This window comes from Geospiza fortis, unplaced genomic scaffold, assembly GCF_000277835.1.
Source record: "Geospiza fortis unplaced genomic scaffold, GeoFor_1.0 scaffold172, whole genome shotgun sequence".
NCBI classification, from domain to species: Eukaryota; Metazoa; Chordata; class Aves; order Passeriformes; family Thraupidae; genus Geospiza; species Geospiza fortis.
In genome coordinates this window covers 10690732-10704909 of record NW_005054309.1, presented here as the reverse complement: position 1 = coordinate 10704909, position 14178 = coordinate 10690732, and the positions used below count along the sequence as shown (strand labels likewise).

At 48.6% G+C, this 14178-nt stretch overlaps 1 protein-coding gene across 1 annotated transcript in view; it reads left to right on the top strand.

Moving 5' to 3' along the window:
• RSRC1 (arginine and serine rich coiled-coil 1) overlaps positions 1–5422 on the top strand; it is a 19156-nt gene extending 13734 nt beyond the window's left edge. Inside the window, exons 3-5 of the mRNA XM_005419167.2 lie at positions 2917–3023; positions 3853–3999; positions 4738–5422. Of these exons, the coding sequence (XP_005419224.1) occupies positions 2917–3023; positions 3853–3999; positions 4738–4830 (347 nt within the window). The 3' untranslated portion in view covers positions 4831–5422. The remainder of the gene's footprint in view (positions 1–2916; positions 3024–3852; positions 4000–4737) is intronic.
• The last annotated feature ends 8756 nt before the right edge of the window (positions 5423–14178 follow it).

The window sequence follows — 14178 nt, the reverse complement described above, 5'->3', positions numbered from 1 at the left end:
CCCCCGCAACCGGCAGCGGGGCCCGGCCGGGAAACGGGATCGGCGGCAGGAGATGCCGGGGAATATCCCGGGAAATATCCCAGGAAATATCCCGGGATAGCCCCGCTCGGGCCTGGGCAGGAGCGGGAGGGGCTTGGCGTGCCGGGAATGCTGCGGGCAGGGCTTGCGGCCGTGGGACAGGGCTGGGCTCGTCCGCTCGGGGTTGTGTCCGGCTCTGGGAGGGCTCACCTCGGAGAGGGGCTCCAGGGGGGAGCTCCAGGGAATCTCTCCAGGGAATCTCTCCAGGGAGGGTCTCCAGGGAATCTCTCCAGGGAATCTCTCCAGGGAGGGTCTCCGGGCAGCTCCCCCTGGCTGGAGTTCAGCACTCGGGCTGGGAGGGCTGTCAGGGCTCTGGGCTACCACGGGATCAGGGTCAGGACAGCTGCTCCTCTCCTGATCCAAACAGAAAGGATTTGAGGCAGGAGAATTCCCTGAGAACAGAGCCCCAGGGCTGGTGAAGTCCAGAGGTGACACAGCCACAGCGAGTCCCACCTGTGCTGCTGGATTTTCCTCCTTTTCCCAGTGTTTCCCTTCTGCTTAGAGCAGAATCCAGGCTCTCCCACAGCCAGGGAGGTTTTTGTGTCATCCACTGCAAATTACCCAGGCAAAACTTCATTTTTCTTTAATTTGTCAGCTTGTGCAGCTTGAGTAAAACTGGGATCAATTAAAAACCATGGGATGTGTGAAAACCCAGTTCTGGTGGAAGACACAGAGCTCTGTAAGGCAGCTGGATAAAAATATCACTTCCAATAACCCCAAATAAAATGGGATCAAAGGGGAAATATTTTCTGCTGTAGTTGTTTGTTTAGTCTGGGATCTGGGGGTGTTTCCTTCTTTTAATCCTCAACTCAAAAGAGCAAGAAAAAATAGCAGCTTTTTTCTGTATTTCAAAGCTTTTTATGTAAAATGTGTTATATTTTAAAATTAAATTAACCCCTTAAATCTAATTAGTAAAATAGGAAAAAAACAGATTCTGAGGAATATTTGAGGTTTTTTGTCATTGCTTTGATTCTGGAGTTAGACCTGCTTGAAAAAAATCTCTTTAAGTTCATGTTCATGGTCAGGATTATGGATAAGCAATGAATCCATAAAAATTTACACTCAGAGATTATCCAAAAAATACTTAAAACATGTTTTTGTTTAATGGATCTTTCACAAGATATTATTGGTCATTTAATGCTTCTATTTCAGTGATTTTAAAACTCTTAGTGGGATAAATTCTGTCTTTAAGGAAAAAATGGGAATATTTTAGGCAGAGTTTGCAGGGAAGTTTTCCTTTCACCTGATTTGTAGAATCATAGAATTCCCTGTTTCTTTTAATTTTATCTGATTCTCTGCTGTTTCTGATTATTGTGAGTGTAATGTTTTGGGGTGGCATTGAGAGAATTCCAGCCCATTTTAGTTCTCAAGTGACATTCCAGCCCAATTCCATAGGAATTTACAGCTGTAAAGCTGGGTGTGCGTATTTATACATGGGAGGAGAGCAATAGGTGGAAACAGAGAATTGTAAAATACTGAATTATCCCTGAAGGATGATGGTGTTCCCAGGTAAAATGGGAAGGCTCCCCCTGCCAAGGTGACAGGGCTGGAAATTGTGCCTGCTGCTGGAATCACCTTTTTTATTAAAAACCAGCCCTAATCCAAGATTTAGTTCTTTTATTTCCACCCTAACAGGGTGAAAACACTCACGGTGCACTGAGTTAGTATTGATTTTTTTTTTGTCTGAAGCCTGGGAGCTTTCTGACTCCATTATTTTTGATTTTCCTATGAAATACATATCCTTGCCCCTGACAGCTGACAAACAACAGCTGGAAGTCGTTTTATCTCCCCATAATGTGTTTGTCAAAACTCCCCTGCACTAATGGGCTCTGCTTCCTCCAGTCCATTTTCCCCTGTTAATGTCACTGATGTCATTGCCAGCTTTTAGTGATTTTTGCCCCTTCCCTAATTTGTCATTCCCATCACTTTGTGCAGGATCTGGGTGGGATCCTGGAGCTGCCTGGGATTTGGTGAAGCTGGAGATGAGCTGTGGATTTGAAATCTCCTTTTCCTGCCTTTAATCAGGATCCTTTATTTACCCTCAGACCAGGTGTATCCAAAACCTCGGTGAATTCTGATTCCCTCTCCTTTGATTTATCCCAAAAATCCTTGGGAATCTGTTCTAAAGGAGAAGGTTTCAGCACCAAGGCAGCAGGACTTGCAAACACAAGTTTAAATGTAGCAAATTCTTTTTTTCCTTCCAAATCCCTCAAAAAATTAAGTTTAAAGTTGTGTTTATGGTCTTTGCTGTAGTGCAGCTCCTGTCAACATAGAATTATGGGATGGTTTGGGTTGGAAGGACCTTAAATCCCATTCAGGGACCGGGCAGGGACACCTCCCATTGCCCCAGGCTGGTCGAACCCCAATGTCCAGCCTGGCCTTGGGCACTGCCAGGGATGCAGGGGCAGCCCCAGCTGCTCTGGGAATCCCATCCCAGGCAGGAATTCCCAATTCCCAATCTCCCATCCATCCCTGCCCTCTGGCAGTGGGAGCCATTCCCTGCGTCCTGTCCCTCCATCCCTTGTCCCCAGTCCCTCTGCAGCTCTCCTGGAGCCCCTTTGGCCCTGCCAGGGGCTCTGAGCTCTCCCTGGATCCTTCTCCTCCTCAGTTATCCCACAAACCCTCAGGTCAGCATTTGGGATGTTCCCAACCTCACTGCTGTTATTTTTACTCAGAGCTTTCCCTTGTGACAGAAGATTTTGGGCTGCATTGCAGCAGCAGTTTTTCCTGGTGGGTCCCAAAATCTCCTCCAGGCATGGCTGGGACAGGGCCTGGCTCCCAGGATTTCACCAATCCCATAAATGCCATAAATCCCACAAATCTCACCTTCTTGTGCAGACCAAGCCACCCTCCTGGACCAGGTGAAGCGAGTGAAGGAGATCGAAGCCATCGAGAGCGACGCCTTCGTCCCACAGACCTTCAGGTCCAGCAAAGAAGTCAAAAAGGTACATTTTCCTTCCAAAAGGGACGTTTTCCTTCCAAAAGGGACATTTTCCTTCCAAAAGGGGCATTTTCTGTCCCTTACTTGCTGCGTTGTCCTCTCAGAGCCAGGATCAGAGCTGCACTATTAAGATTTCCCATCGATGAAAGAGCATCAAGGTTGAGAACCTTAAATCCACCTGAAATCCCACCAGGGACTCCCTGATGGTCTCAGGGTGGGTTCAGGGAATTTGAATGTGGCAGAATTTAAGGAAATCACCTGGTTTGAAGACTTTTGTTACAAGAAACAGAATAATTAAACTCCCAAAGTAATCACATTTACTTTGTAATTGAAGTGGAGATGATTTAATGCTGCTTAACTAAAGCCAGACTTTAGGTCTGTATTTATTCCCTGAAAAGAAGCAGCTTGGTTTTCAATCAGCTGTCCAGAAACCCAGCAGGAGACATCGAGATCCCAGAATTTACCTGAATTTTGGCCAGCAGGTGTTGCAGGGAACTGGTGTGGGATGTGTTCATTTTCCCACTGGCAGTGAGTGTTTGGAATTATCCCTGGTTGCTTCCCCAGGAATGTGCAATTTGGTTTTCTAGAAATCTCCAAGAATCTGGTGCAGCTTCTTCAGGAAGTGATCCAAAATGCCAGTGGTGCAGTTTTTCCAACTCTCTCCCTACACCTTGTTTTGGTCACTTCATGTCCTTTGTCCTTGCCCAGTGAGTCCCACTGAGGATGCTGAGGATCCTTTCAGGGAACACAGCCAAGTGCTGGGTTAAAATACTGCCACAGCTGGGAATTTTGGGATAAAACACTCCAATTTTGTGTGTTTGTTTCTTTTCCAGTCAGCAGAACCTCCTGAACTGCACCAGGAGCCTGTGAATGTGGGAGCAGGAGCCACTGAGGCAGCTGCTGCTGAGAAAGAGCCTCCAGCTGCCAACATCCCCACTGCCATCAAGTACCAGGATGACAATTCCTTAGCACATCCAAATGTGAGTGTTTATCCCTTCTTTTTAGCCAGGATTTATCCCACCTTTAGCTTCAGAGCAGCCCCTGGGATGAGAGCAGGCTTGTGTGACTCCACAGCTCCTCACAAAATCCCTGCTCTGGGATGAAGAGATCCCAGTCCTCCCACCACCCAGCAGAGCAATCCCACAGGAGCTTCAGCAGGAGGTTTGGAGATTTAAATGAATTTTATAATAATTAATGTAACGTTGGGGAATTTAAGATAAATAAAAATTCAAGACAAATTGGTTTCTGTAGTTGGAAACCTGGTGGAAAATTCAGAACTTGCCCATTTTGCCAACTTGCAAAGTTGGGACAGACTTCAGCTAATTTTAAATCATTGTGGCTGAACTTGAGAAAATCTCTTTGGAAGAGCTTTAGAGGGAAATAAAAGGTTTTTTAAGAATTAGCAAGTCAAAAATGACTTGCAGTGAAGAAATGAGTGTGGGTTCTGTGGAATGGACACAGAGAACAGATCAGGACACGTCAGTGATGAATTGCACTGGAGCTTTGCCTTTCCAGTGATTATGATCTTTAAGACCCCTCCCAAGCCCAACCATTTTAGGATTCCCTGAGCAGTCTCTGCTGTTATTGGTGTTTTGGGCTCACCTTTGTCTCTGACCCCCCTGAGCTTTTCCTGTGGGCACTGAGGCACTGGTGGGTGCTGCAGGAGGTGATCACAAACCCAGAGCTTCTGACTGTGCCGCCTTTTCTCCCCGTGGCAGCTGTTCATGGAGAAGGCAGAGGCTGAGGAGAAGTGGTTCCAGAGGCTGGTGGCTCTGCGCCAGGAGAGGCTGATGGGGAGCCCCGTGGCCTGAGAGCCCCCAGGAGCATCCCAGGCCCCTTCCCACACTTTGGGAACTCCACACTCAGCTCTTCTTCTTGTCTTGTAGAGGAGATTTCAGTGAGCTGGGCAGGCAGGGAGAGTTTCACCTGGAAAACCAGGAATCTTCTGCCCTGCTCCACCTGGAGAATCAAGAATGTCCTGCCCTGCTCCACCTGGGTAACTGGGAATGTTCTCTCCTGGTTCCCCTGAATGACCAGGAATGTTTTGTCCTGCTCCACTTGGAGAATCAAGAATATCCTTGCCTGCTCCACCTGGGTAACTGGGAATGTTCTCTCCTGGTTCCCCTGGATAACCAGGAATGTTCTCTCCTGGTTCCCCTGGATAACTGGATATGTTCTCTCCTGGTTCCCCTGACTAACCAGGAATCTTCTGTCTTGGCTCCCCTGAATAACCAGGAATGTTCTCTCCTGGTTCCCCTGGCTAACCAGGGATGTCCTGCCCTGGTTCTCTGCAAGCTCAGTGCTGGAGATGGGCAGGGCAGCACAGCCCAGGGGAATTTCCTTTTTTTTTTTTGGAGGGAATTCCTCAGGTGTGAAGAGCACCTGGCAGCCCATGAAATATCATTTTATAACCCCCGCCCAGGGGAATTTCCTTCCTTCCCAATGAAATATCATTTTATCCCTCCCAACCCAGAGGGTTTCACAGAGCCAGGTGGGAGTTGGGAGCCAAGTGGGCACTGAGGGCAGGGACAGTGAGGGATGGGTGGAGCCATCCCAGGGCACTCCAGGTCCTGCAGCTGGAGAGGATCCAGGCTCCATCCCTGTCATCCCTTCCTCCTGTGCAGTCCTGGGCAGGCTCCTCCTGAGGAATCCTCTCCCTGGGTGTGTTCATCCCTCTGCTCCCATCCCACTTCCTCACTCTGGGGGAAATGCTCCACGTTTCCTTGAGCATCTGCCACTCCTGCAACTCCAGATGGGGAATTTTATCAACCTCATCATTTCTGTAATTACCAAATGATGGAATTATCACACACCTGCTTCTGGGCAGGGGCTGTTCCCAGCCCATGGAGTTCCCTTGGGCCAGGTGGGACTTTCAAATAATCAAAGCTTAGTCTGAACATCTGAATTTAGCCTGGATAAACTTCCACAAAAATCTGCCCATCATCCATCTAAGTGCAGGAAATCAACCAAATCAAATCAATAAAATGCAAAAGTGTTTCTTCAGCAAAGCTGGGAGGAAATGGTCACATCAGGAGAGGAGAAAACTGAGCCCCACCTCTGGATGTGCTCCCTGGAACTGCCCTGCACCAGCATTCCCCTGGGAAGCTGGGTTATTCCTCCTGGTTCTCAGATCTGTAGTGAGAAAAATGGAGGCTGACTCTGCAAATGGACTTTGGTTGTTTTAGTTTTTATTTTAGATCCTGGATGTAAAAGGAAAATGTATTGAATTTGCATTCTGACATCTTTACTTCCTTTATGAAGTGTTAGTTTGACTTTATCCTGCGTCAAAATATTCCAAGACCTTGTCTGCAGGGAAAAGTGGGAAAAATTTGTTTCCCTTGTTTCATTTCAGCATTTTTAAATGGTAAGATTTGTCATTGCTGTGTTTTCTCATCACCTTTTGTGTTTCTTTCATAGAAAATAAAAACTGTTTGATGTCCATGGAAGGTCCAGGTGTAAATTCCTCTTTTCATGCATTGTGTTGCATAATTTTGGTGCTTTTATTGGATGCAAAATGATTCCTTTTATTTGCAGCCCTGTAGAATATTAGAAAACGTTACAATAGGCTGTAAATAGATTTAAAGTAGAGTTTGTTTATTTATTTATTGTTTATTAATTGAGATCTAAATTTGCTGGAGGAGAGTTGGGAGCAAGAGCTGGAAAGAAAATGGAAATAACATTTAGATAATTTAAATAAGTTAAAATCAATAAATTAAAATAATTTAAATTAATTAAATTAATAAATTTTAAATGTTTAGATAACATTTAGGTAATTTAAATAACATTTGGAAATTTTAGCTGAATGGAAAATGTACGGAAATATTCCAGACACCACTGGAAACCTGGAGCAAATCAGGATAAAGTTGATTTTTATCATTCCAGAAGCAGCTCAGTGATCAGACTATCCACGAATTCCTCAGGACTGTGCACTTTTCATGGAATAATAACTCGGGTATTGTCTCAGGGGGTCATTGAAGGGGGATTTTTGTGGTTTCTTACCCTGCCTCCCTCCCTGGCACGTCCCTGCTGGGCGCTGCTGGTGCTGGCAGAGCAGGGAGCACTCAGGCTGGATGCCAGCAGTGCCAGCCCGTGCCAGCCCTGCAGGGACACTCAGGAGAGCCCCCGTGCCCTGGGCAGAGCCCCCAGCCCTGCAGGTGGGTGCTGTGTGCTGGGCTTCCCTGCAGAGCTCCGCTGCCATTCCCATCAGCAACAGTCCCTGCTCCTCATCCCTCAGCAGCTCCTCTCTGTACGTGTGGGATCACTGCCTGCAAAGGAGCTGGGGGTGGTTTTTAACTGGCTGTCTTTGTTATTGGTGCATTATTTTAGGAGGATTTTGCTGCTCAGATGATGCTGTCAAAGAAAACCCTCCTGGCCAGGAGATCAAATGCTGCTCCTCCTGCTGCAGTCACTCCAGCAGGGCAGCACTGGGTGATGCCAGGGCCTCTGTCCCAGCTGTAACCCTAAACCAGCCCTCTGCATGATGACAGTTTTCCATTTGTCAGGTTACAAGGAGGGAGTTATTTTTAGTGGGGATCCTTGAACTGCAGAAACCTCTGTGAAAAATAATTTGCTGGAACCCAGGGCTGAACCCAGGGCTGGGGGCACTCCTCAGCTTGAAAGTGATACAAACCCTAAAACCACAATGAACCAGGGTTGAAAATACTCCCCTCTTGTAGTTTGGACTCAGGGCAGCGTTGCCTGGTTTGTTTTTCCCAGGTTGGACACAGAGCAGCAGTGGCTGGGCTGGGAGTGGCTCAGTGGCCCTGAGTCCCTCTGGAATTGCCACACAGGGGCCTCAGGTGGCTCCTCTTCCTGGAAGGAAGCAGAGCAGGAGGAAGGTGCTCCCAGCAGGGTGAGCTCAGCTCCCAGCCCAGCTCCCACATTCCAGGGGCTCTGCTCCCACAGAAGATCTGGAGCTGCTGGAGAGAGGCCAGAGGGGAGCACGGAGCTGCAGCAGGGCTGGAGCCCCTCTGGAGCCAGGCTGGCAGAGCTGGGGGTGCTCACCTGGAGAGGAGAAGCTCCAGAGAGAGCTCAGAGCTCTGCCAGGGCCTGAAGGGCTCCAGGAGAGCTGGGGAGGGACTGGGGACAAGGGATGGAGGGACAGGACACAGGGAATGGCTCCCAGTGCCAGAGGGCAGGGATGGATGGGAGATTGGGAATTGGGAATTCCTGCCTGGGATGGGATTCCCAGAGCAGCTGGGGCTGCCCCTGGATCCCTGGCAGTGCCCAAGGCCAGGCTGGATGAGCGTGGGACACCCTGGGACAGCGGGAGGTGTCCCTGCCATGGATGGGATGAGAATTAAATGATCTTTAAGATCTTTCCCACCCAAAGCATTCCATGGTTCTCTGATTCTGTACCAGTGAATTTAACACTATTTTGTTATAAATTCTTGTTGTCTTATTTCAGGCCTTGTACAAATTCCTGAACTGGGCAACTGGGAGCTGAAGAGATATTTAAATCAAATATTAATTTCCATGTTACACATCTCCCTCCAGTCCTTGCTTTTATCTGACATTTACCAACAGTTTATCACCAGCTGCCTTGGCAGAAGCTGATGTCACCTGTGGACTGAAATCAGCTCTGGAACAGCACAGTCCAAAGGCCTCTCCCACTAAAAATCCACTGAAACCTCTGGAAAGTGCAGAGCAGCTCTGAGCCCACCTGGAAGGGAGCAGCTGCAGGGGTGAGGACCCCTCATTTCTGCCAATCCGTGGGAAATGGAATCAGGAGCTGCTGATCCCCCAGAGCTGCTGGGGATGGAGCCCTGCTGGTCTGAGCCCTCTCAGGTTTCCTTCAACCTTGCTCCTGACATTGCTGGGCAGAGAATGGAGCAGGGCCCCCAGGTGCTCCCATTTCTCCCTAAATAGTTGGAAAAACCCCTATTTTTACTAATTCTGCTGTTTCTCACTAGCTGGGTAAGCAGAGCTAAATGTTTGGAAGTTTGGGGCTGCAAGAAATGCAATTAAGAAATAATTGTGTAATAAAAGCTGGGTGTTTGTCAAGTGAGCAGTGAAACCTCTCCTGGCTGATGAGAGCTGACAATTTATCCCTGCCCTGCCTGTGCAATCAGCCAGAACCTGAGCTGGGAACTCGATGTTGTGATAACTTGTACCCTCAGCTTGTCCAGGACTAATTGGAACATGGGATTAATGGGATCTGCTGAAGCAGCAGGAGGCATTTATAGCTGCAGCCACAAGCAGCCTGAGGCAGGAGAGCCCTTTGGAGCAAACACAGCATGGCCTGAACTGGGCACGGGCTTTAAACAGGGTCTGAAGGCGCCTTCACCTGGTGCCAGTCCCAGGAAAACTTGGATTGGGATCCCTCTGGGAAAGGGCTCCTGCAAGCCCCAAATAAATCAAGCAGCTCCTGCTGCCCAGGTGAGATTTTTTTATCTGTTCTGTATTTTTCTCTGATTTTCCATCTTGAGGCCGTGGCCAAACCTGGGCTCTGTTTTGATGACGTTCACCATTAACCTGAGACAGATTTTCCTGTGGAAAACCTCCAGAATGCCAGCCCAAATCCCAGAGCTCTGCTCCTGCTGCCTCTCCAGCTTTGCTCAGGAATCAGGGCTCCCCACAGGTGCTGCTGTCCCTGATGTGCTGCTGAAGGAATTCCCAAAATCCAGGTGCTTTTCCCTCTCCTCCCCCACTGCTGGGGCTGAGGCTGGAGCAGGAATTTGTCCCTCCCTTGCAGTGGCACAGGGAAGTTGCCAGGATTTAAGGAATCGCTCTGACATCCCACAGAAGGTGTTCAAGCACCTTCAGTGGGTATTTTTGGTGACTTGGGAATGCAAAATGAAAGAGAATTCCCTGTGCTTGCAAAGGCTTTATCCATCCCCAGTGACTGATGGATGGTAACAGAGCCCATCTGAACAAATCCTCGTTGGGATCAAAGAGCTCCCACTGCTCCTGGTGTTTGGAGAGAATATTTCTGTGCCTCAGTTTTTAGTCTGCTAGGCAAAACCAAGAGGAGAAGATAAAGTCACAAAATTAGGGCTGATCAGAGAAATGCTGGCTCACAGAATGGGAAATGAAGGTCAGGGATTCATTAAACCCAAACCTCAGGGACTCTCCACTGTAGAGATGATTTGAAAAGCAACATCCCAGAACTTCTGAAAAACCCCAAAAGCTTTTCCTGGCTCTCTTGGGAATGAGCTGGGATGGCAGTGAGGTGCTGTGCTGTGTCACATCCAGCTCCTGGGACACTCTGGGTGTTCCTTACCCAGCACCCAGCCTGGGGAATCCTAAAGAGGACACCAAGGAGCCATCCCAGCTGCTCCAGCCTGGCAATCCCTGCAGGTATTCTGTACCCAGATTGGTGTCTTACATTGGTTTTTGTACCAATTCTCAGCTGCCTCCAAGGAACACACCCCACATCCCATTTCCCACTTTATGCACGGCAGTCTCGGAATGCCCCTGGCACACCCCGAGGTCCCTCCTGCTCCCGGAGGGATCTGCTGCCCTCCAGCAGTGTTCATTAGCTCGCCCCTAATTGCCAGTCTCTCATCTCTGTGGGTGGAGGGAGCTGGGCTATAAAAGGGAGGGCATCAGCAGCCTGCACGAGCTGCTGACAGCTCTATTTATAACCCAGCCCGGGCCCCAAAATGTGTTTCTTCCCCTTTTTTGGTGCTGCAAGTTCAGGGTTAGGAGTTCCTGCATGCAGGAGTAACTCCTTTTATCAGCTGCAGACACACAAGGGCAGTTTTTTAGGGATATTTCCTAATTATACACAAAGAGGGGACACGGGGAGGTTTTCTGTCACAAGTTGTTGGGTGGGAAATGGAAAAAATTGGAATAATAGTGATAGAAATTGAATTATTTTTCTATAGAAAGGAGGAATTGTCTTTCCCTGGCTTGCATCTTCTATAAAATAGGGTTCAACTTATCCAGGTAAGGCTGACAGCATAGTCCTGAACAGGTATTTTACATTTCATCACAACAAAACCACCTCTGGTCAACACTTGGCTCTCATTGCTCCATTTCCCTCGTTAGGGTAATTAATTACCCAACTTTTAAACCTTGTCAGACCCAGCATCTTCGGAGGACATCCATCACAGGATTCAGATTGGATTTCAACAGAAAAATCTGCTGATAATGAGCTGAGGAGCATTAATTCTTTCTTTCCTCTTGGTTTCGTCTTTGTGTGTACAAACCAGGTATTTCCTTTGAAATCTGCTGTTTTGTTTCCATCTGTGTTTCTGTTTTAAAGAAGGGAACCTTGTCATTTAGTTCTAATAGTGAATGAATTTCAGTCTGGCCAGCAGTGGTGTGTCCAGCCTCAGGGAGGGCTCTGGCTCCAGTTCTCCCAGCCCAGTTTGGCACTTTTCCCATTCAAACACATCTGCATGAATGCAATTTTCACCTCCAAGTGTTAAAGCTGCTTCAGAATAATCCTTTGGATTATTAGAGGAGTTAGAGTGGATGATTTCCCAGAAAGGCAGAAATATTCCTGTGTTTTTCAGCAGTTCACCAAGTGTTTCCCACAGATTTTAGTGCATTTTATATAAAAGGTTGATCACCATCAGAGTCTTTTTGGGCATTGCCAGAATTGATTTTTACTCTGGAGGGAACAGAAAACACAAACCCAAACTGGTGGGAGGAAAACCTCTCAGCATGAGGGGTGAAGAGGAACTCAGGGGTTGGAAGGAAATGTTTGGGGCAGGAACCTAAACAGGGATCTTTGGAATGGAGAGAGAACAAGGGAATTACAAATACCAACACACATCAATATGGCAAAATGACCTTTTGTTCTGGCTGAAAGTGCTCAGGAAAGCTCTGAAGTCTGGAGCAGATTTAAATAGTCCTATCACCAAAATGAATAAGAATTAAGAAGGTAAATTAATTCCTAAGGGAAATCACTGTAGATCTCATTAGCTCAGGAACAAGATACCTTAAAACTTTTAATTAAAGATAATATTTACTGCAAATGAATAAGAGTTGGCAGGTTTCAGCAGAAACCATAATCTCATTTATGCAAAGTTTTCTTCTATTAAGGCAGACATCATTAATCTCATTGGAGATGCCCTCCAGCCTGGCAGAGCTGCAGCACGAGGAGCTCCTCACAGAACTCTTTTCATCTGCACAAAGGAGCTGCAGCTGCAGCAGCCCCAGACCTGGAGAAGGGCTGAGCAATTAAAGAGATCCCTGTGCAAACACAGCCCTGCATCCCTGGCACCCAGCACCCCATAATGAGCTCCTTCCTGCACTGCAAAGAGAGCAACCTCTGCAGCCTCATCCCCCAAATCCTGCACAGGATCCTGGAAAATGGGGAATTAACAACCTCTGCAGCCTCATCCCTGGGTTCCTTACAGGATCCTGGAAAAGGGGAATTAACAACCTCTGCCTCATCTGCCCAGCCTCATCCCTGGGTTCCTGCACAGGATCCAGGGAAAATGGGAAAGGAACAACCACTGCAGCCCTAATCCCTTAGATCCTGCACAGGATCCATGGAAAATGGGGAATTAGCAACCTCTGCAGCCTCATCCCTGGGTTCCTGCACAGGATCCAGCACTGGAGCTGCTCTGGCTGGGAGATTCCATCCCTGGGAGTCAGAGTGGGCACAAGATGGACCAGGGCAGATGTGGAGGGCTGGGAACAGCTGTGGGAAAGTTCCACATCCCTGTCCCAGGGGTAGAAATAATTTCTTTTTACAGGGCTGAGTTCAGGGAATCGTGGAATGGGTTGGGTTGGGTTGGGCAGGGACACCTCCCACTGCCCCAGGGGCTCCAGCCCCAATGTCCAGCCTGGCCTTGGGCACTGCCAGGGATCCAGGGCAGCCCCAGCTGCTCTGGGAATCCCATCCCAGCTCTCCCCACCCTCCAGGGAACAATTCCTGCCCAAAATCTGCCCGTCCCTGCCCCTGGCAGTGGGAATTCATTCCCTGTGCCCTGCCCCTCCTCAGATTCCCTACAGGAAACATGCCTGGGATGGCCAGGTGGGATTAGAAGAGCCTGGATGTTTCCATGGCAGTCAGGAGAGCAGATCCTTGTTCCATCAGGATCCATCCATGCGGGGATCTGGCCCAAAGGGGAGCAGAGACATCAGAGGGGAATGAACGAGGCTGCAGATCACAGCAACCAGGCGATCCTGCTGGAATTCCCTCAGATCCCAGGGTCTGGGATTCACTCCAGGCTGGAATGTTTCTGGGGAGTGCCTGGCGGCAGGGAATGCTGCCAGGGAAAGAAAGGGTCACCCTGATGCCTTCAGCTTCATATTTCCAGATTCTGCGCTGCATTCTCACAGTGGATAACTCTGAACTCACACACAGGGCCAGCAGCTCTCCTCACAGCTCAGGCACACAGAACAATCCTTGTCCAGCCCCAGAACCAAGGACACCACTGCAGCTTCAGCCCCAAAAGCGCAAACAGCAGGGGATGGAGGGGAGATCCTGGGAGGGTGGGACTGCACAACCTGGAGCTGGGATTGGACAGTGAAACCAACATAGAAAGGGACCAAAACTTGTAAAAGTGTGAGAACTCCTGACCTGGGCTCCATCTTGGGTGTAGCCTTGGTCAGGCTCTTGCACTGCCCAAGGTGTGCACTGTAAAGGCTTTTTAATAAATCCCTGCTTTATTCCTTTATCATTTCCAGCCTCAGTTCCAGTGTCTCTTACAGGAATCAAGCCCAGGTGAGCTCTGGGGATGAGAGAGCAGCAAATAAACCAACTCAGGGAGGCAGCTCTGCCTCTGCTGGGCCTCCTGTGAGCAAACCTCCTGCCAGCTGGGACGGGTTTTATTGCTCACACACAGAACTCTCGAAATAAACTTTGTTTGAAGCCACACACAGAATATTACAAATGTTTTAGTAACCTCAACCTCTGCACTGCAGCTACTCAAAGATTCTAGAGTTATTTAAAACTGCTCTGAAGGTAAAATTTATTCACAGTAAAAATGCCACAAGCAGCGTTTCTAAATCATTTACAGTGGTCATTTATTAATTACTTGTCAATATTCTGATCCTCCTCACGCTGGATCCCTGCAACAGCAGCTCCGGGTCCCTCACCGCAGCCTCTCGCTCTGTCCCACGCCCCGCAGTTTCCAGCCGCCGGGAGGAGCCCGCAGCTTTATTTTACTGCCATCTACTGGAAAAAAATGACATTTTTTTCTCAAATCGCCGAGGAGCGGGACGCGCCGCAGCCCCGCTGGGGCCGGGCCTGTCCC